This window comes from Ornithorhynchus anatinus, chromosome 13 (assembly GCF_004115215.2).
Source record: "Ornithorhynchus anatinus isolate Pmale09 chromosome 13, mOrnAna1.pri.v4, whole genome shotgun sequence".
Classification (NCBI taxonomy): Eukaryota; Metazoa; Chordata; class Mammalia; order Monotremata; family Ornithorhynchidae; genus Ornithorhynchus; species Ornithorhynchus anatinus.
This window is the reverse complement of record NC_041740.1, coordinates 17,177,300-17,202,371: the sequence shown is the minus strand read 5'-3', so window position 1 is coordinate 17,202,371 and position 25,072 is coordinate 17,177,300. Positions and strand designations below refer to the sequence as shown.

Below are 25,072 nucleotides of genomic sequence, written 5' to 3'. Positions count from 1 at the left end.
CCCCTGCTCCTCCCCATCCTTTCTAATCTAGTTCAGCCTGTGAGCCCCATCCAACCCATCAGTGGTCTTGATCCAGCCTGCCAAGGCCTTAGACCTCCCTCCTTACTTCAGCACCACACAGGCTCCAGCTCCTAGAGGACTGGAGGTCAGATGAAGAGGAGAAGAGCAGCTTGAATCCCTGCCTCCACGGTCCAGATGTAACCCGTGGGCAAAAAAGTTGAGAGGCAGTCTGGACTAGTGGAAAGAGCATGGGCCTGGGAGTCAGAGGACCTGGGTTCTAATCCCATCTCCCCCACATGTCTGTTGTGGGACCTTCAGGAAGTCACTTAACTTCTCTGTGTCTCAGTTACCTCAACTGTAAAACGGGGAAGAAAACTGTGAGTCCCATGTGGGACATGGACTGTGTCCAACCTGATTAGTTTGTATCTACTTAGTACAGTACCTTCTACATAGTAAGTGCTTAACAGATACCATAAAAACATATTTGCCTTTACCTGCTTGAGAGAGAGAGAGAACAAACCTTGGAGAAGAATCTTGGGGCTGGAGGAAGTTCAGGTGCCCAACTTCAACAATGTTTTCTTAGCCAAAGCCACCATGTGGATTTGTCTTCCCCAGTCTGTGACCCCTAGCCCATTAGAGAGTTCACTGTCGAGCTTTTGGCTGAGGGATTTTGGGTTGGTTCTGTCTTCTTTGGTGTCCTTTCTGTTGCTCTTTGAGACTTCAGTTTTCAGGGTGCACATCTGCCTCTGACTTGTACAGTACCTAACATCAAACATAAGAAAGACATTAGAAACCAATTTTTAATGACTTCCTAGAATTCTGTGGGAAGAATGCCAACGGACTGTATAAGGCACCAAAAGTAAAACCGTGTCCTGGTTTACCATGGCTTTTTCCTTGAAAATGTGGGGCAGGCTACTCTGTTGGGGTGTCCACTCCCCTCTGCTTCTACCAGGCAGCGCTGTCTGGAGGCGTGGGGTAAGAGGTGGCTCTTGAGAGACACCTCTTTGAAGTAACTTGTTTTCCTTTTCTGTTTTCTCTGGAGCCAACGCTGCCCCAGCACAGAGTCCAGTTTGTGTGCAGCCTGCCCAAGCCCAGCCCAACACTCCAACTGTGAATGGATCTAGTCAGGAACCCTCCGCCTGAAGCACCCCATGACGTACCTAGATTTCCTCTTTTCCTTCTGTTCAGGAAATGTAACCTTCTACATGATTTCTTTTCCATAAATAAATGCTATACACTCAGGAAAAGACTATCTCTGTATTAGGGTGGGTGAACTTTGAGGAAAATGTCAGACTTTCAGGCAGTTGCTTTGGCAGGGCTGAGCCAACAGGTAGGAAGTATGGTGAGGTCTAACCTGGGGGAAGAGGCTGGCAGGGATTTCTGGAGAAGTTCAAACTTTCCCAGCTAGGAAGGCTTAATCACGTAAGTAGGTGTGAGAAATGAAACTGAGTTTTGCAGATATAGTAAAAGAAAGACAACAATAATAATAATATTGGTATTTGTTAAGCGCTTACTACGTGCAGAGCAGTGTTTTAAGCGCTGGGGTAGATACAGATAATCAGGTTGTCCCACATGGGGCTCACAGTCTTAATCCCCATTTTACAGATGAGGGAACTGAGGCACAGAGAAGTTAAGTGACTTGCCCACAGTCACACAGCTGACAAGTGGCAGAGCTGGGATTAGAACCAGGACCTCTGACTCCCAAGCCCGGGCTCTTTCCACTGAGCCATGCTGCTTCCCACCAGCTATGCTCCTCCCAATGACCGTGATGTCTGAATGCCTGAAGAGGTGTATTATCTGCACTGGGGTTGTGTCAAAATTCAAACTAGTTACTATCTGTGATTTATGATCTAAGTCCCATCTACTTTCTTTGGTTCTGCGCTCATCGGCTTGTGCTAATTTCCCTGACTTGTTTCCCCACGTCACTATCTACCTGTCCCAAAAGCACTTATCCGATGGGCCTTTTTGGGAAGGGGAAAAGGCTCACTTTAGGCTTGGGGGGGAAGGGAGGGAGGGAAGTGCTCTCTTTTTGGAGAGTCCTTTGTCTGTTAGTCCTCTGTCTAACAGAGTCCTGTTTTACTCCCAGATGATCCCTACTTGTGTAGAGCAGCACAAGTCTCAATAATTGCAAATCATACTCGGTTCAGACCCAATCTCGTGCGGAAGATGTTCGCGCCAACAGTGCTAAAGCAAGAGGGGTCCCTGATCTCCTGGGACCCTGTGCCAAGGAAGGATGGGTTGGGCTACCCAAGGAAACCACCTGAGTGAGACTCCTGATGAGAACCCTAACCTCACTGAGAGAGGTCTGTGGGGGCAGCGCACAATAGAGATGGACATGCCCAACTCTGAAGTGTGCAAGTTTGAGGTCACGTTGTAGTGCTTTTGCCAGCAGGGCCCCTGCCTTGAGCTCCCTCTGGCTCAAGGTGCCGGTATAAGGAGATGGGACCCTTGGAGCGCTCTGAAAATCAACAATGACTGTCAGAAACCAGAAACCCTCTCCAGCTCAGAGCTCTTTCAGAGCAGGGCTGTGTCCTCAGCTCCTGGAATGATGCAGACAGTTTGAACCCAGTGCCAGAAGCATAGAGTTCTTTGGTTTGTGTGACTTGGGCCTTTCTACCTATTTTTAATCGGGACTGTTATTTTAGGCCCAGATCTGGATTTTTATAGATTTAGATGGTTTCTAGCAGCTTGGATTCCCCTGCTTCCCGCCTCCCCGATGGACCCAAAAGGGGTCCTTAGAGATTCCCACCCCACCCTCTTTGCAAAATGCTCAACATTTCGACAGCACCTAACGCTTTTAGCCGTAGAAACACTCTTACCAAAAATCTGCCTTCCTAACTTACTTATCATTCTGGAGAACGTGACGATTACCAGGGCCGGTTCATTGCCAGCGAAGATCCTTAGCCTCTCATTTCTTCTTTTAGCTAAACTTTGCTGGCTTTCACACCATCCTGTCGCTCTAGCATAGTGGGCAAGGGAGCTCTATCTTCTTGGCTAATTTTGTGTTTGTTAAGCACGCGATCCGAAATGGCATCCACATGCCCGATAGCAGCAGTGGCGGCAGCAGGAGAGAGCTGGATTTGGGCACGCTAGGGAAGAGTCCACAACCTGCTCCCTTCCACTTGCCAGTTCTGAATTTTCAGTTGTCAAGGACAACCTAGTGACTGGACGTCTCCATCCCAATGTTCACCTCAAGGAAGGAGTTGCAGTGAGTAAGGAGTGAAATGCGGAGCTTAGACGTTACCTTTGCTCTGGGTGGTGCTGGCTCCTCCCGCCCGGCTTCCCGGGGCAGGATCTTTACCAACACGGGGTGGTTCAACCGGAAGGCTGGCCTCTGTCAGTTGTTTCAGGGGACCGTACTCTCTGCTCTGGATCAGAAAGTTGTGAATGGAGATTCCATCCTGAGGTTAGAGGTCATTATCCCATCGACACACCCCGACGCAGCCCAGAGGTACCGTAGATCAAAGCGGGACTCCAGTGGCCTGTTTGTGTTGGCTGTTCAGAGGAATGCTATGGCACCCGTGACGTTCCCAGAGAAAAGAGGGGAACTGACTTGGTGTATTGTTCGACAATTCTTTTCTCAGTTCATTCTGCTGCAGATCAACTGGCTCGAACACAAATGTTCACAGCTGCATGTAGGATGTTGCAGAGGACATAATGGCTGCTGTGTTTGCTAGAGTACAAACAGTCCCACACAGGCATGTTCCTCGCAGCTCTCTGGATAGGGCCTGAGAAACAATGCAACAACAAAAATACATAAACAACACCTCAATACCCAGCATTCATTTCCTGAAATAATATTTAGCTGAATGAGACCCGCGTGAACAGTTCTGCCTGACAAAGAGACTCATTTTGATTCAATCACCACCTGGACCCCGGAGTCCATAAAAATGAAAAGTTCAGAGGGAAGGAAATGTTCAAGCTTTTTTGCCTCCGCTTTTCTCCAGACCGATTGTAATATTGAAACGCAGATTAAAGAAGGGGTTAAAAATATTTCAGGGATGTCGGGAGCTATTTGATCAGTAAATCTTCCCGACACTGAGCCCTCATTATTCACTCTCCAAGTAGGAACCCAGACAAGCCCAGCACAGAGCTTTCCAGTATCCTGGGCAAGGAACCAGTCCTCACCTGAGTGCACCTGTGCCTCCTGCTGTCGTTGGGCTGCTCCTGGCACTACTCTAGATCGGGCGGGAGACCGACAGATTGAACCCTAGCTGGCTAATCAGCCACCTCACCATCACCCACTGCTTATCCACCTCCCATTGCTAAGCAACTGGCACCCCATACAGCTTACACTCAGCAGGGAACAGAGCCCACACCCTACCCCAAGCCACCTGTACACTGCAGGTCTGCAAGCCTCTGAGAAATCCAAATTACCTGACCTGAGAAGTCATGGGGAGATCCAGCCCCATATAGGGGCTCTTTAGCTCAATGGTTAGCTGACTTTTTTTCCCGGCACCAATTGAACACGCAGACCTATGTGCCTGGAGAGGTTCTGATAGAGCTAATCCTAAATTCATCATGGGAACAAGCAAATGCCCTCCTGAATGCTTTGTAGGGTCACTAGGGTTGGAGTCCCCTCTCTGTGCTTCCTCTGGAAGAGGTGTTCTCATTCTCTGGCAAAGATGGACTACTGATGAGGTTGTGCATGCGTTGGTGGGAGCTCACTGGAATTTCCCTCTCCAACATTTCTATTTCTGATAAACCTCCACCGTCTGGCTCCAAGGATGCTTTGAGGACACCCTCAGGGGAGACAGATTCCACCCAGGACCCGGACCTGGTACCCTCGCCAAGGATTATCTGGCAGCCCCAGATTCGAATCCTCACACCTCGCCCCGAGACCAAGAACTGAAGAAGATTCAAATAATAGTAATAACTGCAGTATTCCTTAAGCACTTACTTTGTGCCAGACACTGTACTGAGCGCTGGGGTAGAGACAAGCAAATTGGGTTGGACATAGTCCCTGTTGCACATGGGGATCATAGCCTTAATCCCCATTTTACAGATGAGGTAACTGAGGCATAGAGAAGTTAAGTGACTTACCCAAGGTCACACAGCAGACAAGGGGCAGAGCCAGGATTAGACCCAGGTCCCTCTGACTCTCAGGCCCATGCTCTATCCACAGTGCCACGCTGCCTCCATAGGTTTTCTTCTGAGTTGTCTGTGCTTAGATGGGAGTGTAGAAGAAAAGACTTCACAGTAAAGGGAAGGGAGAACAAGTATTTAATCCCTATTTTTCAGGTTGTGAAAAGGACACATAACAGTTAAGACAATTACTCTCCCTACCTTCAAAGCCCTATAGAAGGCACATCTCCTCCAAGAGGCATTCCCTGACTAAGCCCTCATTTCCACTTCTCCCACTCTCTTCTGCTTCACCCTTGCACTTGGATTTGCTCTCTTTATTCACACTTCCCTCGGCCCCACATCACTTAAGTACATAGCCGTATTTTTTTTTATACTAATATCTGTCTTCCCCTCTAGACTGTAAGCTGTAAACTTGTTCAGGGCAGGGAATAATAATGTTGGTACTTGTTAAGCACTTACTATGTACAGAGCACTGTTCCAAGCGCTGGAGTAGATACAGGGTAATCAGGTTGTCCCACGTGAAGCTCAGAGTTTTAATCCCTATTTTCCAGATGAGGGAACTGAGGTACAGAGAAGTGAAGTGACTTGCCCACAGTCACACAGCTGCCAAGTTGCAGAGCCGGGATTCAAACCCATGATCTCTGACTCCCAAGCCCGGGCTCTTTCCACTGAGCCACGCTGCTTCTAGGGAATGTGTGCTCTGTGACCTTGTGCAAGTCACTTTACTTCTCTGGGCCTCAGTTACCTCATCTGTAAAATGGGGATTGAGACTGTGAGCCCCACATGGGACTTGGACTGTGTCCAACCCGATTTGCTTGTATCCACCCCAGCGCTTAGGACAATCCCTGGCACATAGTAAGTGCTTAACAAATACCACAATGATTATTATTATCATTAACTGTTTTACTGTTATATTGTGCTCTCCCCAAGTGCTTGGAACAGTGCTTTGCACACAATAAGTGCTCAATAAATATGATTGATTGATTAATTAATCGACTTGCCCAAGGTTACACAGCAGGCAAGAAGCTGACCTGGGGTAAAATTGACTCTTTCCATTAGGCCACGCAGCGGCCATAAGAACCGCTGCTGCAAGGTGTAGGTGACTGACGATGGCCCCGGGTATTCTCCAGAAGCTGGAGCAGTGGGAGAAAGGAAGGAAGGGGGGAAGGGGAAAAGCAAGAACAGATGCTGGCAGTGGTTCAGCAAGTGGGATGAGAAGAGGGGAAGGGCATGGTTAAGAGGTTAAAGATTTGAAATATAAATGTGAACAGTAAGGTCTAGGAATGCAAGAGATGTGGCCTACGGGGCAACGAGGGAGGGGCGAGAGGGATGTCTAGTACAAGAAACTGGATTGGAGACCAAAGAAAGCATAAGACAATCCAAGAGGGAATGGGGGTGAGGAGTTGCGGAAGCAAAGATGGACAGGGGGAAAATGCAGGCTAATCAGCCTGAGGGTGGTCAGTGGGTTAAAAACAAAAGAACCCTTTAAGTTTTTGTACTCTCTGGGGGGACAAGATGATACGAAAGAGAATGGGCGGGAGGGGCACAAAACTGGAGGAGCCACAAAGAAAGCTACGGAAACTGGACATGATCACAGATGAGGCAGCTTTAAAACCTGATTTTTGGGGGTATATTTTCTTGGTTGTGCCTGAACCTTTTAACAAGGCTGCTTTTATGCCCTGAGGGAACATGAATTGATATTATGAGAATTTAGTTGGATGTGGAAGAAAGTGGGCTGATTTATTACTGTTATTATTATTATTATTATGAATTTAAAGAACTCTAAAAAGTGGCCAAGGGAGAACTGTGAACTTTTCACTCAGTCCTGCTGTTGGAAAAGCAGAGTGGGGCTCTCTGTTGCTGAAGAGAATGGGGATAGGAGGAAGCCCGGGCAGGTGGGGCAAGAAGCTAACGAATGTACAACGTGGAAAGGATTGTAGTGAGGACTGATCTCAAACTAATCTAGAGTCGACGGAAAGAAAGAACATACAGAAGAGGAAGCAAAAAGACATAATTAAGTGGACCTCAGGAAGAAAGGATAAAGATGTTGCCCGGTTTGACATGGGGAAACTGAGTTAAAGAGAATATACAATTTGGAAAAGGGCATGGAAAGGAGGAAACCGAAGAATGCTTAACTTAGGCATTATCACACTGAATGGCAAAAGACTTTTGGATAATGTGGGAAAGTCGGGAGTTACGAAGATGAGGGGTTTTAATTTGTAAAGACTATCTTAAAATCAGGAACCGTCAACTGCAAAGAGAAATTTTTGTATTAATATTTTATGGGAAAGTAGGGGGAGATTAGAGCATAGATTAGAACATGAGAACATGAGAAGCAGCCTGGTTTAGTGGAAAGAGCACAGGCTTGAGAGTCAGAGGTCATGGGTTTTAATCTCGGCTCCACCGCTTGTCAGCTGTGTGACTTTGGGCAAGTCACTAACTTCTCTGTACCCTCAATTACTTCATCTGTAAAATGGAGATTATGACTGTGAGCCCCACGTGGGACAACCTGATAACCTTGTACCTAACCAAGCACTTAGAACAGTCCTTGGCACATAGCACTTAACAAATACCATAATTATTATTATTATTATAGATAAGGGCAGTGGGAGAATGTTAGGGGTAATACTGTTATTTCCAAAGAGATGTCAATAATAGGGGCTGAACTGCTTTTTTTAGAATATGTTCTGCTACATTCCCCTATCCCTGCTTTGGGGAAAAAAAAAAAGAAAAAACTTAATAATAATAATGTTGGTATTTGTTAAGCGCTTACTATGTGCCGAGTACTGTTCTAAGCGCTGGGGTAGACACAGGGGAATCAGGTTGTCCCACGTGGGGCTCACAGTCTTATTCCCCATTTTACAGATGAGGTAACTGAGGCACCGAGAAGTTAAGTGACTTGCCCACAGTCACACAGCTGACAAGTGGCCGAGCAGGGATTCGAACCCATGACCTCTGACTCCAAAGCCCGTGCTCTTTCCACTGAGCCACGCTGCTTCTCTAAAAACTTCAAAACCCAGAGCTAAAGTCTTGTGTTGCCAATTCCTATTTCTCCTGCTCTCCACCCGACAGACCAGCCTTCAGTGCTGTCTGTCTGATTATCTGGGTCTGTCTTTATGCTCTCCTCACCCTTTGCCCCGGCAACAGGGCTTCAATACACCTTCCTGCTTGGTTCTTGATACCCAAACTTAAATTTTCCTAGAAGCCCTCTGACTGCCTCTATTCTTTAAGACAAGAAGGAAAAGCCCAAGGGAAGGGGGGGCCACCTTGGTCAGGCCTTGAAGTAGCCCCCTCTAGGGCTAAAGCAAACGAAGCAGGAAGAAATCCCTGATCTTTTGCTCTGAAAGGTCAATGGTACTTCCAGCTTCCGTGATTTAGACACAGGGGTGATGGCAACCCCTTTTACAAGCACTGATTCCTAGTCCCTAACTGAAACCTTTAAAGAGTAAGCATTCATCACCTAATTGCCTAATCAAATCCACCTAATCACTGAGGAATCATACCTGGGAGCTGGCTATCCACTGGGTTCTAGCCCTTTATTGCTGTGCGCTGTCAATGAGGTGCTAATACTCCCAACCAGAGAGGGCAATCCAATTAAGTCAGACCCCCACCTACAGCCCAGTTCCTAGCACTTCTCTTGGCTTGGAACTCCCTTAAAACCGATGTGTTTATTTTATGGCAAGATGGGGAGAGGGAAAAGGAAAGCCTTTCCCTCAAACAGGACTCCTCCATCACAGCACAATTGGCTACTTGGTCAAACGGCTCAGAGCACACCTAGCGGAGTCTGAGGAGGACAGAAAGGGGAACTGTTGGCTGACACCTATTTCTTCCAAGCCCTCTTCCCCCAGAGGGGTGAGGCATGATGAACAACTCTATATCTGCCCCAATCTCACCCTCATCCCACCTTCCTGAGATAGAGTGTGCAGGCTACTTAGGATCTGTATAAGTGTCAAGTGTGGTGGTCCTTTACAGTTCACTCTTGTTCTTGTTAACTCTTTCCAAATGTTCCCAACCCGGGCTTTCAACCGTCAACTCCCGGCCACAGCTCTGCTCTGGGTATATAAGCACTGATGCTTCCCAAACAAATTCCGGTCATAGCTCCTGCTCCTCATTCCCCCTGACTCTGCGTTCAGAATGCAAAAAGTTGGCACTCGTGCAAAAAGAGCTGCCGTAAGAGTATTTATGAGCTCGTGAAACAGAATTGCCGGAGCAGCAGAATGTGCAGGGGCAGCGTTCCCCACCCTCCATATCCCCCCCGCCCCATAACCCCACCAGTGCTGAAATGATTTATTGAGTTATTCCGACTCCCTCTGATTAAAAGTTGGAGATTCTTGGGGAGTTCTGTAACTAATCATCCTTTCAAAAATGGCTGCCAACTTTTTTTAACCATCTGCTCAAAGTAGGACATCTCCATGATTCCTTATAACTTAGAGAATCGAGCACCCTTCAATCTCGGTCAGCATTTGGAGACGCCGAAGGGAAGAGTAAGTGGGGTTCCCTGGCATGGAAGAAGGCTGGAAATGCATCATAGGAAGTGTATGTTGTTCTTCCCCTATGGTGGAAGAATGATCTGTCAAATCATGATTTCTGTTCAGAGGGTAAAATGCCAGGGCTCAGGAGCTACTCACACTTCCAGATTTGTGTTCCCAGAGTCCCAGCCCCTCTGTTCTTTCCAGGTTCTCCTTGTGCTTTCAGAGTTATGTTAAATTCTCTATTTGTTTTTCCCTATTGTCTTCTGAGATCCAAGAACCTAAACTAACACTCTGGTGAACACAAGACCAACAGCTTCTGGGAAGTGTTTTAAAAAAATCCAAAAATGGTCTTCAAAAATTGTTCATTTGTACTGTACGAATCAGGCAAAATTCCCAGGGCTTAAGGAATACTCTCCCTCTACCTGTTAGTGAAGAGTGAAAAATCAGTAGAGTAATTCCATGTGTAATTAGGGATCAGAGAGGTTTGGAGATAAGGCCAAAAACAAATTAAAACAAACAGTTGAGCTGAAGAGAGCACACACAGGCGAAGTCAGAGGGTATCTGACAGTAGCATTTTAGTTGGTCTGGTGAACTGACATCAGTTGTCAATCGATCAACAAATATTTATGGGGCAAGCACCAGAAGAGCTTGGCATTGTGCAAGATATCTGGGAGCCAGGTTTTTTTTAAAAAAGACACAGTCCTTTCTCAATGGACTTAGGCTCTAATAAAGGAGATGAGAGTTTGGGGTTGGTAGTGAGACGCACTCCATAAACTAGGAAACACTAATGGTGACATAAGACTAGTTATATCTTTCGGAATAACCAGCCTCACCAAGGTTAAGGAAGGCAATCTTTAGAGATGGGATGGATAATCATTTGTGCTGCTAGGCACTTAACTGAATTTTCCAAACCTTGGGTGGGCTGCATGTAAACGTCTCCAGTTTCCACAGCGAAGAGTGGTGGAGGGGAGAGGAGGCAGGGAGAAAAATCAGTCAACAGTTATTAATGCATACCTTCTATGTGCAGTCCTCTAGACTGGAAGTTCGTTATAGGTGGGGAACGTCTCTGCTCATTCTGTTGTACTGTACTCGTCCAAGTGCTTAGTACAGTGCTCTGCACATAGTAAGCACTCAACAAATACCATGGATCGATTGAATGCAGAGCTCATGGCAATGTAGGAAACATGGTTCCTGTCAATAAGAAGCTTACAGTCTAAACAGTTTACAGTGGTAGAAGTGGCTGTATTTCCCCCCTCTGGGGGGTTCCTAACTGGCACAGAGCCTGCTATGGCTGACGTCAGCAACCTATTAGTGCAAGACTTCATTATGCCAAGGTGGTTGATGGGATCCATGACAAACTGTTTGCTGGCTAGAAGCTGCCCTTGGTGAAACCACAGCAGTTCTTCCCTAACCCCTAGTGGTCCGGGTTTGGACCACAGCCTTTATCTTGCCAACTTCTACTTTCAAAAATTCAAGGTTAGGTTCTAGCATTATTATCTTGTAATCCCATTCAGAAATACATATTTCTTGTTGCTATTGTGGCACCTAAACTACAGAGGCAGAGAAAACTCCAGTAGTTTGCTTTGAATAGGCTGTAGTATCTTTACCATCCTAAAGAATAACCTTATTTTTAAGGAAATTAGAGATTTTACACTAAAAAAAGTAAAACGTGTGGGAAGACCTTTAGGTGTTTCTGTCGCCTATAATTCAAGGGCTTCAGGAGAACCAGCTACTCAACAGTCCCACACAGACAGGAAGGGATTCAGCTGTTGTGATTCAGTGTGCACATGCAGGAAATTGAGGAATGACGAAAATGCCAGATTCCCAAATCCTGCACGTGGGTGCAACAGAGATAGGGATTAGAGTCACTTTCTCTCTGTGGCACATGCCCACAGACCTGGGCCACAAAGCATCAACTAGGGGAGAGGGTTAAGGAAATAACAGCATGACCTATTGGACAGAATACTGGCCTGGAACTCAGGAGACCTGGGTTTTAATCCTGGCTCCACTATTTCCCTGTTGTATGAACCTGGGGAAGTCATTCAGCTTCTCTGGACCTCAATTTCATCTGTAAATTGGGGATTAAATACCTGCTTTCTCTCTCCCCTTAGACTGTGAGCCCCATGTAGGACAGGGTCTCTGTCCAATCCTATCTACCCCAGTGCTTAATTCAGTGCTTCAGAGCAAGGCCTTGACAATTATTATATTTTAGACATTATTCTCATTATTATTACCATTACTAATAAAAATTGGAGAGAACATCCATGAGCAGTACCATCCTAGCCTTGTATTTTGTTTCTAATGGGATCCTGGGAGAAACAATTTGGTGAATAAGGATGGACCACCTAGCAGTTCTCATTTTTCTCTCCTAACACTCCATGGACTTATTACCCAGGAATCTGTTCAACCCTTTTTGAACAATATTTTACCCTTTCTGTGTGAAATAGTCCATCTACATGCCACCTGCTGCCTGAAGGTGTGTTTCATTTTGTTTGGCTTGAATTTATCACCTCCCAGCTTCAGTGGAACCCTTTGGGACTTGAACAACAATTCTGTGTTGGCCCCATTTACACCCTTTAATTTGGGGATCAACCAACCAATCAATCAGTGGTACTGAGTCAGTACTTACTTTTGCGGAGTACAACACAAAAGAGCTCAGAGTCCCTGTTGATATTAGTCTTCCCTGAGTGGAGAATCCTAATATTTCCCATCTATCCTTGATGTGAAGCTCCTCCATCCTCCTGATTATTTGGGCTGTTCTTCTCTGCACCTTCACCAGCACATAAATGCCCTGTCAAAGATGCAGCTACTGTCTGAGGTATTCCAGATGTGAACGTAATGGGGTTTTATATCTTGGAAGAATTCTGCCGTGTTTGCTTTCTGTGCCCCTCCTGAGGATACCCACACAGCGGAGCATTGATTGGAAGGGACTGGGCAAGGAGAGATCATCTTTAACCAAGCCTTCCAGTCTGGCCCATTCATCTCTTTTCCTTTGTAATAGCAACGGTAGACTTGCCCAACTGTATCACCACTCTCAGTGTTCAGGGGTAGGCAGGCTATGGTATTCCTCTCAATTGAAACCCACTCACCTTCTCCCTTCAAGTATAAACAAGAGTGATTCTCGTCTAAATTACAGTTCTGAAAGCTTACCTGGCTGAGAGGAATCCACACTTCCGGGATGCAATAAAACTCCTGGATCAATCGGGCTTAGTCAAGTGGTACCTTTCAGAGGTGCTGAAGATGAATGAAGTATTTTGTGGTGATTTGAACAGGGAGATACCCTGGTGGAATGTCACATCTCAGCTAGGACGGCAAACTCTTAAGGAAAAATAAGTGCTTTAAAGACTCTCTTTGAATTAAATAATCTATCCAAAAAGCCTGGTAAAGACCAGACCAAACAAGGAAACATAAATATCTCAGACTAGGCAGGAAAACTGCTGAATAAAACTGCTGCTTTGTAAAAATAACAATAATAATAATAATAAAATCGACGACATTTCTAAAGCTATTAAGACTTCAAGGTGTTTTGATGAGCCGCCCTGCATGCATGGGCTACTTTAACTTGAAGAGTAAATCCTTTCAAATGAAATGATTATTCCTCTGAAGATTTTGTAGGCCAATCCCTGGAACAAGAGTGGATACAGTCTCAAGTGAGCTTGAGAAATGGCCAACAGCCCCAAGAGAAAAAAATGGAAAAAAATAGAAGCAACTTCCAGGTTAGCATTTAACAAGTAAGGATCCTTGTACAAATATAATGACAGGCTGGAGTTTGCTGAACAAAGACTTATCTACATCATATTAAACTGTATATTGAATTTTGGTATTGTCTTATTCCTAACTGAAAACTACATTAGGTACTCTATGTATCTGGACTCAATTACAGTCTCTTGTGCCTGCCAACTTTGATTACAATATGGGTTTTCACTCTCAGGGTAGCTCATCCAGAGAAAATGAAAATGCGAACAGATGCAGACTCAGAAGCTTGGATTAATTCTCCTTTTCAGTCTAAAGAAACAATGGCAAAAATCATAAGAATCAGATTCAAATGAATGTAATTCCAGTTGCAGACTAAAAATGGGCCTGACATTTTTTTTCAAATGACTTCAAAGTTGAATACGAACACTCTCCTAGCCCATAGATACTCGGAAAAGTGGTCATGTTTTAAGAACCTTGCACAGTGTGAATATCACGTATATTTTATGTTCACTCTGAACAGTCATGCGTCAGAGGAAGCAAAAAACATCTGTGAAGAAAAAATACTGGGTGCATACATTTTGCAATTTCTAAACATTTGTATTCACTTAGTACGTGGATTCTAGAGGACATTTAGGTTACTGTGAATTTCATAATAAGAAATCATTAATAAGAAATACAGTAGCTGTTAGTATGTGGCTGACATTTTGCTTTATCTGGGTTAAGTCACAGTAATACTTAGATGTCGGACTATTGAACCCCAAATGAACTGAGTGGAGTTGAGAAACCAGTCATTGACAAAGTCTATAATATTAGACCAAATTCCTGCATGTGTTAATCTTCAGGAAAAAAGGATACCAGTGTTAGAGTGCATGAGTAGAACAACTTGGAGGAAAGTGGAAATCCGCCAAAAGCAGAAACATGTTGTCCAGAAAAAAATCACCGATTGTAAAGAACATCCTCTTCTTATATAATCTACCAGATGTTGTTGAACTGATTTAGAAAAAAAAAAGGACAAGTTTATGAGTCATAGGGTGCAACCACAGTTGAAAAAAATGTTTACTGGCTCTCTTAATTAAAGCATGTTGTGGTATGTGGAAATAAACAGTTACAAACTGAAATGCTAGTTCTGTTTCAAACTCTAAGGCTTATCTTTACCCATTTTAAATGGCTCTAAATGATCCTGAGTGAGAAAATCGGTATCCTTTGAGTGAACAACAGTCACCTCAGGCTCTAAACTATATACAGAACAAAACTGTATTAAGGCCAGTTCATTTTAGATGTTGAAAATTCTTCCCGACAGTCAGCAAGTATTTAGTGAGTGACTACACTGTGCACAGCATTGTAGTAGGCTCTCCACTGCTTTGAGGCAATCCTCTTTGCACACTAAAAGGGAACTTGTTTCTCCTCTATGTACAAACATGCAGGGGAAGTTCACGCATGTAAGCCATGGACAGGGAACGTGTCTGCTAATTATGTTGTACTGTATTCTCCCAAGCACTTAGTACAAGGCAGTACAGTACAGTACTGATTGATTGGTTATAACCAAAATAAATTTTACACTCCCATTAAGCTCCCCGGAGCCAGGTCTACCCAGGCCCAATTATAAACTCCCAAGGCTGGAAGTCCTTTTCGAAAGTCACCAAGTCCATCCCCCAGCCTCCAGGCAGGACCGCCCTTCCACCCTCCCACACACAGATGAGCTCTCTCCTGTTCCTAAAGACCTCCAGTGGAGGAATTCTACTACTCCCTTGGAGGCCTCCCAAATCCTCACAGTTAAGAACTTCTTTCTTAGAGCTAACCTAAATCCCCCAGGCTGCAGTTTAAGCCCGATGTTGGACTGTCCTCAGCAGAGATGAAGAGCTGGGCATTGTACTTGAGAGATTTCTTCAATCTCCCCTCAACCTCTTCTCTAAATTGAGTAATCCCAGATCTTCTGGACTTAGGTTTCAGCTCTTAATCACCACTGAAGCTTTCTGCTAAATCTCCTCCAAGTTCTTCACATCCCTCTTAACCTGTGCCCCCCCAGGGTGGGGGGATCTCCAAGCAGGGGGCAGAGATGAACAAGAGACATAGTGAGACTGAGCCATAGTGAAGAGGTAAGCTGGAGCGGAATGAAGATTGCAAATAGTGTGAGAAGACAGTGGATAAACTGGAGAGAGAGTGCAGACAGATTACCTTAAAAGATTACCTTAAATCAATCAATTAATTAATCAATCATATTTACTGAGCGCTTACTATGTGCAAAGGGCCCCCTGACTGTATTGCTGAAAGGATACATTGTTTGGCATCTCAGGAGTTTTTGAAACAAAATGTCAGATCTCACTGAAAGTGAATGCAATCTCCTTTTCTCTTCCCCCTCAATTTAGTAACATTTGATTAGCATTAAAATATTAATTTTGCAGGCTTGGATTGATTAATAAAAATCATCTTCCTGATTCACTACATTTTCACATCTTTAGGGGTGTGAATAAGGTCAAACCCAGTTACATGAAGGCCGACCATATATCCCAATTTAACCGTGAGCCTCAGATTTTTGAGGCAGTGCTGGGTCATTTTAGAAAAAATATACAAATATCTTGGGATTGGGACTGTCCTGGCAAAACTGCCTGCATTCCGTGCATCAATCCCCAACTGCTTTTGCTTTCTTTAAATGCTCGAACTTCCACATCTGGGCTGGAGCATGCTCAGTTAATGCTCAATTTAGTTCCCTCAACATTCTGGGACTTGTGATGTGGCTGTCTCCCGCCTCTCCACTCTGATAAATGAAAGTCTCTCCAACCAGTGGTGATCCTCCAAGCCTGAATTTGGCAGGCAGTTGTCACGTTTGGGTTTGAGTATGGTCTATTTGCCACTTGGTAGTCTTTGTAGGTAGGAAACCACATGCTTACGAGCAGAACCTTGAACAAGAGGACTCTAAACATTTTCATCCTGGCAGCTCCTTTTCAAAAGAGGCAGCCAGCCCAGCAAAAGCCCACCACCCCCAACCCCCCTCCAAAGTCAGCCACAAACACACAACTTCCTGCATTTCCCCAGTCAGTCCCTTGTCATACAAACACCCAGCATTAGAACCTTGTACTTTTGCCCAATGTAGATGGTTTGGGCTTTTTTCCTATGGGTCCAGCACTTTCTTGTTTCATGTTAAGCCCCAGATGGCCACTACAACCCTTCTTTTACATCCTGTATCTACATTCCTGGAGGGAGACATAGAGTGGCTATGCGTTCAGGATTATACCAGACCGTCCAGTTTTCAGCTGGCCCATCCCTTGTCTGGTACTGAAACAAAACTGCTTCTCTGGCTTTTTTTTTTTTTTCTTTCAGGGTCAAGCTTTCTTCTTCAGTGACTCCTGCCAAAAATTTTCCAATATAGCTATTGCACCCTAATTTTTCACCTGGGAGAGGAATGCAGACTCTGGAGCAAGTGGGAGATTTAGAGGGCTGCCTCCCTACCAGCTCCAAAAGAAATGCTTTTGGACTGTTAGGAGCTTATATTTTTCTGGAAAATGGCACCTACGACACCCTGACACTGATTGTGATGTCACATGCATCTCCCTGTCCAGTGTCAGCAAGGGCCATCAGTGGCCACCCTGGATAGACAGTCCTGGGTCTTAGTTTTCGGGGGAGGGGCTCTCAGTAAAATCTTTCCAGAGCCGAATGACTCATCACTGTCCTGATGATTTCTAGCTCCTTCTTGGTTCTGTTCTTTATGGCTTCTTGGACCTCTCTCAGGTTCCAGGCTTGCCTAAAGTGTCAACAGGGACTCTTAACAACCCAGGGTAGAGCTCATCAGTAATCCTTTTTCCTCTTCTTAGACAAAGGGCAGAGCGTTTTGTCCGAAAACAACTACAATTTTTTTTATCAAACTTTTAGTTGCACTTTTAAGGAATATATCATTCTCCTAGATGTTTCTAACATCGATTTAAAAATCAATACCACAGAAAATGAAGCTTAACACCCAGGGCTACTTAATAGTGATAATATATTTGTTAAGCACTTACTATGTGCGAAGCACTCTACTAAGCACTGAGGTAGGTACAAGGTAATCAGGTCCTTCAAGAGGCTCAGAGTCTAAGTAGCAGGGAGATAGTGAATCCCCATTTTGCAAATGAGGGAACTGAGGCACAGAGAAGGTAACTGACTTGACCAAGGTCACACAGCCAGCAAGCACTAGAACTGGGATTAGAACCCAGATCCTCTGACTCCCAGGCCCATGCCCCTTCCCCTAGGCCACCACATTCTTTCCACTAGACTATGTGTTTCCCATGCTACTTTTTTTTAATGGTATTTGTTAAGTGCTTACAATGTGCCAGGCACTCCACTAAGCACGGGGGTAGATTCCAGTTAATCAGGTTGGACATAGTCCGTGTCCCATGTGGGGCTCACACTTTTAATCTCCATTTTATAGATAAGGTAATTGAGGCACAGAGAAGTTAAGTGACTTGACAAGGTCACACAGCAGACAAGTGGCAGAGTCAGGATTAGAACCCAGGTCCTTGTGACTTCCAGGCCTGAATTTGACAATATAACTAACTGTACTTTTACCCAAGTTTTATTTCTAAAGCCTTTTGTGTTCCCAAGAGAATCACCTCAGTCAATTTTATTTTGTACTGCAAAAATTTCAAATATATTGCTATATTCCTAGCAATGAACCATCCACACACATATCTTAAAAAGTCCACAGACTCCTTCTTGGAACACAACTAGAAACAATTCCCTTGGATGATTTTCCCTTGCAAGATTTTCCCTTGCAATCCCTGAACTGAGCTTGTTTTTTGTGATAAGAACTCAAATATACAACAAAAAAACATAAACAAGCTGAAAAGGGAAAAAAAATACCTATTCTGTATGCTTATTCTGTTGCATATGTTGGATTTTATCCAGGTTAAAAAAAATAAAGCCACAGGGTATATGCCATAGTATATTTAGGCTACTGGCCCAAACACACATTTTTTTAAGAGTTGAAGGTATATTAGAACAGTGAAGCGGAAAAAAAAATCATAAACAATTATGAAATGTAACAAGTTTTCTTACTGTTTCTTTATTAGTTTAAAAGAAACCGGAGCCTAATAACAATATGCCACATACAGTTCTGAACAAAGCAAAGGCTGCCAGAGTTATTTGTTTTACATTTGCTTCATTCAGGAAGTTGGGAACAGTTTCTGACATACTGGCAATCTAAAGTTTATTTTCAATGAAAGCCAATGGTGAATGAGCAAATATCGTACAGAACTGGTACTAGTGGCGGCAGGAAAATGTTGTTCTGTGAGATTTCCGATGTTAGCTTGTATTTTGTGTTATCACTTTTTTAAAACCTCTTTGAAAACACTCACCTCTGCCTAGTTAGGACAAGATACAAGGGAGAAATGTATAACTGATATGAATGACAGACAAATCAACATTTGAGGTGAAATACCTTTACCTAAAAATTAGCATTTGCACTCAAGTTTTAACCTTGGAAATGTGTATTTGAGAAGGGTTGATTTTCCCCCTCCCTTCCCAGCTCTGTCATGTGAGAAGCAGCGTGGCTCAGTGGAAAGAGCCCGGGCTTGGGAGTCAGAGGTCATGGGTTCTAAACTAGGGTCTGCCGCTTGTCAGCTGTGTGGCTTTGGGCAAGTCACTTCACTTCTCTGTGCCTCAGTTACCTCATCTGGAGAAGCAGCGTGGCTCAGTCAGTGGAAAGAGCACGGGCTTTGGAGTCAGGGCTCATGAGTTCGAATCCCAGCTCTGCCACTTGTCGGCTGTGTGACTGTGGGCAAGTCACTTCACTTCTCCGTGCCTCAGTTCCCTTATCTGTAAAATGGGGATTAAGACTGTGAGCCCCACGTGGGACAACCTGATTCCCCTATGTCTACCCCAGCGCTTAGAACAGTGCTCGGCACATAGTAAGCGCTTAACAAATACCAACATTATTAACATTATTATTAAAATGGGGATTAAGACTGTGAGCCCCATGTGGACAACCTGATTACCTTGTACCCCCCCAGCGCTTAGAACAGTGCTTGGCACATAGTAAGCACTTAACAAATGCCATCATTATTATTATTATATCTAAGCCCTGCATAGATTCAGAGATACAGCCTGGAAACTACAGCTTTCCTCTATTGTTTTTTTCTAATTAACACTTAGTGTATTAAACACAGTCAGGCCCATCCACACATACAGGACATACCACTTCCATGTCTTGAAAGTTTAAGTCAAGAGAGCCATGTAAAGGTTCGTTTCATAACATCATTAAGATTCGCTGTTCCCTGTGGTTCAGATAATAATAGCTCGTCAGAAATGCGCAAACACATAAATTGATTGGAAACTTACATTAAACGGTCCTTTCTCCAATTTTATGACAAATAAACACATTAGTATTCCAGCTCAGTGGGTTGAGATTTCAACTAAGACGATTCACTGTCTGCTCTGTAAGGCTGTAAAACATTATAAAAAGTGTTAGAAAAAAATTACAATAAGATACATGAGCAATTAGATGGGCCTAATAGCCAAGGAAAGTGACTACTTCAAATCAGAGAAGGCATAATTTCAGAATGGGATGCCAGACAGTAGTCCTGAGTCATAAGGAGAGGGATGTACTTTTGTTTCCTCCCAAAGTTGAAACTGATTAAATGAAAATCATGTTTTCCATTTCACCCATAACACATGCATCTCGAGTCTAATGATCTCAGAAAACAACATTTTCAAAGCAAACCATTTCTCCGCTCTGATGAATAAAGATGTCTGCTATGGCAGTCTTCATATGCGGGTGGCTTGAGGGCAATCAAATGTACAGTTGAATTGTTTCACAAAGCTTCGGGGGTGAGAAAATACTTCTTTAGACTCGGTGTTTTGCTTTGCCTTTTTCGTTGCTCACAGCTATGTGCTGAAAGGAAATGGGATTTAAAAAATATTAAATATTATTGAAGTATAATTCATGAAAAATATCAAACGCATTCAAAATAAGAGGAAAAATCCCATAATAATGAATATCAGTCATTTTAAAGTGCACGTGCACAAATCTGTCTGAGAACCTTTCCACTGCGTGGAGAGTAGTGCTCTCCACTGTTTCAGCTTTGAATGCTGATTTGTTTCTTTCTCTCCAGATCAAAAGGAGCCAGAAGTGCTCAAGTGTCCCGCCGTTGACCCCTAGCCCACGTCCTACCTCTGGCCTGGAATGCTCTCCCCTTCTCAAATCCGCCAAACAATCATACCTCCCCTCTTCAGAGTCTTACTGAAGGCTCACCTCCTCCAGGAGGCCTTCCCAGACTAAACCCCCTTTTCCTCTGCTCCCCCCCTTCATCTCCCCGATTTGCTCCCTTTGCTCTACCCCTCTTCCCTCACCGCATGTCTATATACGTATTTATAATATTAATATTTATATTAATGATGTGTATATATCTATAATTCTATTTCTTTATATTGATGCTATTGATGTCTGGCTCCCCCCTTCTAGAGAGTGAGCCCATTGTGGGCAGGGATTGTCTCTGTTGCTGAACTGTCCTTTCCAAGCACTTAGCACAGTGCTCCGCACACAGTAAGCACTCAGTAAATACAATGGAATGAATGAATGAGTGAATGAATGAATAAAGCAGCATTAAGTTCAGCCTTTGTGGAGGTGGAATACTTTGTACTGTCAAAACCACCACCTCTGGCTGAGGAAGGCATGTAATGAGTAGTTAGTTGTCATACTAACCCATCTCAGTCGGAAGGATCCTAACACATCTCGGTCAGAAACATGACTCTAAACTAGTGCCTTAAGGATGGAGGAAAATGGCGTGGAGATCAGATTTCAACCTCGGTGGGGTGAGGAAGAGGGACAGAGAAGCATGACTAACCATCTAATCTACGGTCACCAACCGGGACAAGGGGTCAGCAGAACTGGGATCTAACTGAGGCCCTGGAGCCTAATTCTCCATCTGTAAAATAGAGATAATACTTACCTTTGCCACCAACTTTAGAATTAAATCAAAATAGATCTGCCAAGGGCTCTGAGCTCCATGCAAAAATGAAGCAAAAGGAGCAGAGTACCGTGATGGTTCCAGCCCGAAAGACTTACATTCAGATCTCTGAAGTGTTCATCGTAGTCAAAGGCATAACCCACCACAAATACACTGGGAATCTCAAACCCATCCACTAACTAGGGAAAAAACTAACATCATCAAAATAAAGGTAAACGAAAAACATAAAACTCCCTAAACAATGTTACTTAAGGTATCCATTCTGTCTTATTGACATATTTATTTTATCAATAGTGAATTGGAGAAGTGGTCAGAAATATGTTGTTCAATAGGATCAAGGGCAGTGGTGGTATAATTTGAAAAAAAACAAAAACAAAATGCAGAATGGGTTATGACTGGCTATGTGTGAATCTGAGGAAAAAAATATCTAGGCCTCTGAATGAAAAACCAAGTATGAGCCAAGTACGAACTGGAATATATAAATATAGTGTATAGAAACCTCAAAGACATTCTTTTATTATATCCAGCTCTGGTCACAAGCAGATTACTATGTCCAGTTTTGACCTCCACAACTAAAGGCAAATCTGGATGGTCTAAAGAAGATTCTGAGTGAGAGTTGTGAAAGGGGCAAGAAACTGACTGTTACAGTAACTGGGATGGCCTACAAACTGGAAAAGAGGAGGATGAAGAATGTACCAAGGTGGGGCTCAGAGGAAAGAGCATGGGACTGGGAGTCAAGAGACCTGGGTTCTAGCCTTGGTTCTTACATTTGCCGGCTGTGTGACTGTGGGCAAGTCATTTAACTTCCCTGTGCTTTGATTTTCTCATCTGTAAAATGGGGATAGTCTTAGAGAGTACGCTCTGTGTGGGACAGAGGGCTGAGCTTAATCTGGTCACCTTATATCTGCCCTATGTGATGGTAGGCACATCCTAAGCACTTAAATGTCCTTTTCATCATTATTAATAGGAATAAAAACAGAGGATTATAACCAATTCTTCTCCAAATCCACTACGGATAGAACAAGAAGACATTAACTTAAGTTACAGCATGAAAGATTCTGGTTAGAGTTACAGATGAATTTATCAGTGGCGACAAGCAGTAGGATGGAATATCAAGGGAAGTGTGGAATCTCTTTCTATGAATCACTTGGTGTTATTTATTGAGTGCGTGCTGTGTGCAGAGTATGGTACTAAGGCTTGAGGGAGTACAATACAACAAGCTCACGAAGCACTTACATTCTAACGGGAGAGACAAATGACTTAATTAGGGGTATAGGATATGTATATAAGGGATATGTATATAAGTGCTCTGGGGCTGAGGGTGAGGTAAATATCAAGTTCTTAAAGGGTTTAACATGATCTTTCATGAAAACAGGATTAGATGACCTTTAAAGGACCTATCAATCCATATGCCCACCATTCTGTTCTAGAGCTGAAGCAAGGAACGCCAAGCCTGAGGACAAACATTAATGAAGTTGCAAATTGGTTTTATTGGTTTGAACGCCTGCTTCGGATCCAGTCAGTGGCTTCCATCAGTACACGAATAAGACATTTTGACTTAGAAAAAAATTGTTTTTAATTCAGAGAGTCGTTCGATGAACCTCACTGGCATATTACCCGTCCATACTGCGCTTCCCTTGCTCTGTTTGTTCAGCTTGCTGACCATAACTGGAGCCAAATTATTTGGGGGACTTTGGAGCCAATGTAACATCAGAACTTATATTCTTTCTGCTTTACACAGCATTCCAGAAGCCATGCAAGTGAAAAAAAAAAAGCTGCTTGTTCGTGCAGTAACTGATGGGGTTGTTCCTATTTATCATCTCAGGCTTCAGACCTGTTTGTATTATGATGAAAGTAGTCAGGAGAAAGGTGGTTCTTGCTGAGCTGAGGTTTTAGGAAGATGATGATAGTAAGAGGCAGAATTGAAAAAGGCCAGGTACTGCAAATAACAAACGATAACAAATGTACTAGCTTGGCCCAAGGCATCATCTGGTTGTGTGTGCCATAAGAAAGGCAGTGTGGGTTGTAGATCAGAATTAGTGTGGCCCAGTGGAAAGAGCACGGGCCAGGGCGTCAGGGGATCTGGGTCCTAATCCCAGTCCTACCACTTCCCTGCTGGGTGACCTGGGGCCAGTCACTTAAACTTCCCTAGGCCTCAGTTTTAGTCATCTGTAAAATGGGGATTCAATATCTGTTCTCCCTCCTACCCAGACTGTGAGCCCCATGTGGTACAGGAACTTTGGTTATCTGATTAACTTGTACTCCAACACCTAGTATAGTGCTTGGCACATAGTAAGCAATTTACAAATGCCCCAGTGACGCTGATTTCAATCGTATCCATGTCACGGACTTGGTTCGCCATGAGTAATAATCCTTTTTAACAGTCAGGGAAATCTCTCTCTATGGATAGATGGATAGATAGATTGCATGTGTTTGTGAAAGGAAAGTTCACCTGAAATAAGCATATGAAGTTGATTTATTAAATGAAGACAAGAGATGATCATCCTCCTTAACTTTAAGTCCAGCATACACTAACAATACATTTTGGCAATCCACTCTGGGTGTCCTTTCTGATCCTGGGGTGGGTACCTTGATTTTTTAAAAACATGAATTGCAATCTTTTTTTTTCCTATTTCCAAATTGAGGATTAAAAACCCAAAAGAACTTTTTTATAAATATGGTACGATATGAGCTCCTAAATGGAACAACACTGTAAAAATAAATTAGCCTGGGACAGAATGGAAGACAGAAAGGGAACACCACAACCAAGAAATTAATTTTCTGTAAGTCAGAATGCCCTATTCTAAAGGAATCCATCATGTCAGGCGGTAGCAAGAGTCATCCTGACTGACAGGGCACCTTAGTCCACTGACAGCTGTGAACCCAAGAGTCCCCTGAAGCTTCATTTGAACCCCACATGCCACTCTTAATTCCTCCAGAGATTCCTGAAAGAGACTCAGAGTCAGGTTTGAACCCATCGCTTCTAGATATTCATTTCACCAGCAAACTATCGTGAGAAAGAGGAAAGATACCTCAGCATACCACAAAAATCTCTCTGTCTTGCTACAGGCCCAGAAACTGTTGTAAAATGTATTTTTTCAGGCCAGAGCGCATCTCCCAAATTCCTCTTGGAGCCGTACTGGCTGAGTTCCGATTTCTGCCGCTCCTTCTCCCTGACGCCCCAAGACCGCAATCCTTCCCAAAGAGGGGTGGAGGGCCCTTTTTCCCCCCAGGCCCCCGTCCTTGTTGCTCCCAGTATCAGCTAAATGCAGTCAGCGAAAAGCACAACGAAACATTTCCTGTTCCCTTCCCTTCCCCTCAGTCCAGCAGCAGGGCAGGCTGCTTCCGCAGCACTTCATCCCCCTGACACCAGGCACAAAAGGATCTCGCCCAGGGAAATCCGGAACTGAGATTCCTCTCGGGAAAGCACGCTGCGGTGCTCCCACCAGCCTTCACCCTTCTCTCCCCTTCCCTTGCTTTTCTCTTAGGAACTGAAGATGTGCATTTCCTACTCACCTCGCTACCTCAATCATGTTGGGGTTGGATTTCTCAAGGTTACTGAGCAGAGCCTTCAGGGTCTTTCCAGTGCCAACGACATTCTTTGCAAAGAATATGGGGGAATAAAAGCAAAGTCACTCATAAAACATTGGGGCAGCAAGAGCTGGGTTTTTTTTTTTAATAGACTCCATTCTGAAGCAGTTGTGTAACCTTTCTTAGTAACATTACAATCAGGAATACTGTTGAGAGGTCTGTCGGAGGCAGCAGGCCCCTTCCCCCCCCCCCCACCCCGGGAGTATTAATGAATCTGCTCCTCCAAGCTTTCAGCTGCTAATGCAAAGGGCTGAATCCTGCCTTTGGATAAGAATGTGCGACTCCCCATTG

At 44.1% G+C, this 25,072-nt stretch overlaps 1 protein-coding gene across 1 annotated transcript in view; it reads right to left on the bottom strand.

The window, feature by feature from the left end:
• The window catches only part of PRTFDC1 (phosphoribosyl transferase domain containing 1), a 101,417-nt gene that overhangs the window by 12,405 nt on the left and 63,940 nt on the right, over positions 1-25,072 (bottom strand). Inside the window, 10 exon segments of the mRNA XM_007667881.3 lie at positions 521-762; positions 3,245-3,728; positions 5,044-5,192; positions 12,708-12,860; positions 14,109-14,243; positions 19,563-19,666; positions 19,945-20,115; positions 21,289-21,366; positions 24,152-24,197; positions 24,707-24,789. Of these exon segments, the coding sequence (XP_007666071.2) occupies positions 20,068-20,115; positions 21,289-21,366; positions 24,152-24,197; positions 24,707-24,789 (255 nt within the window). The 3' untranslated portion in view covers positions 521-762; positions 3,245-3,728; positions 5,044-5,192; ... (2 more) ...; positions 19,563-19,666; positions 19,945-20,067.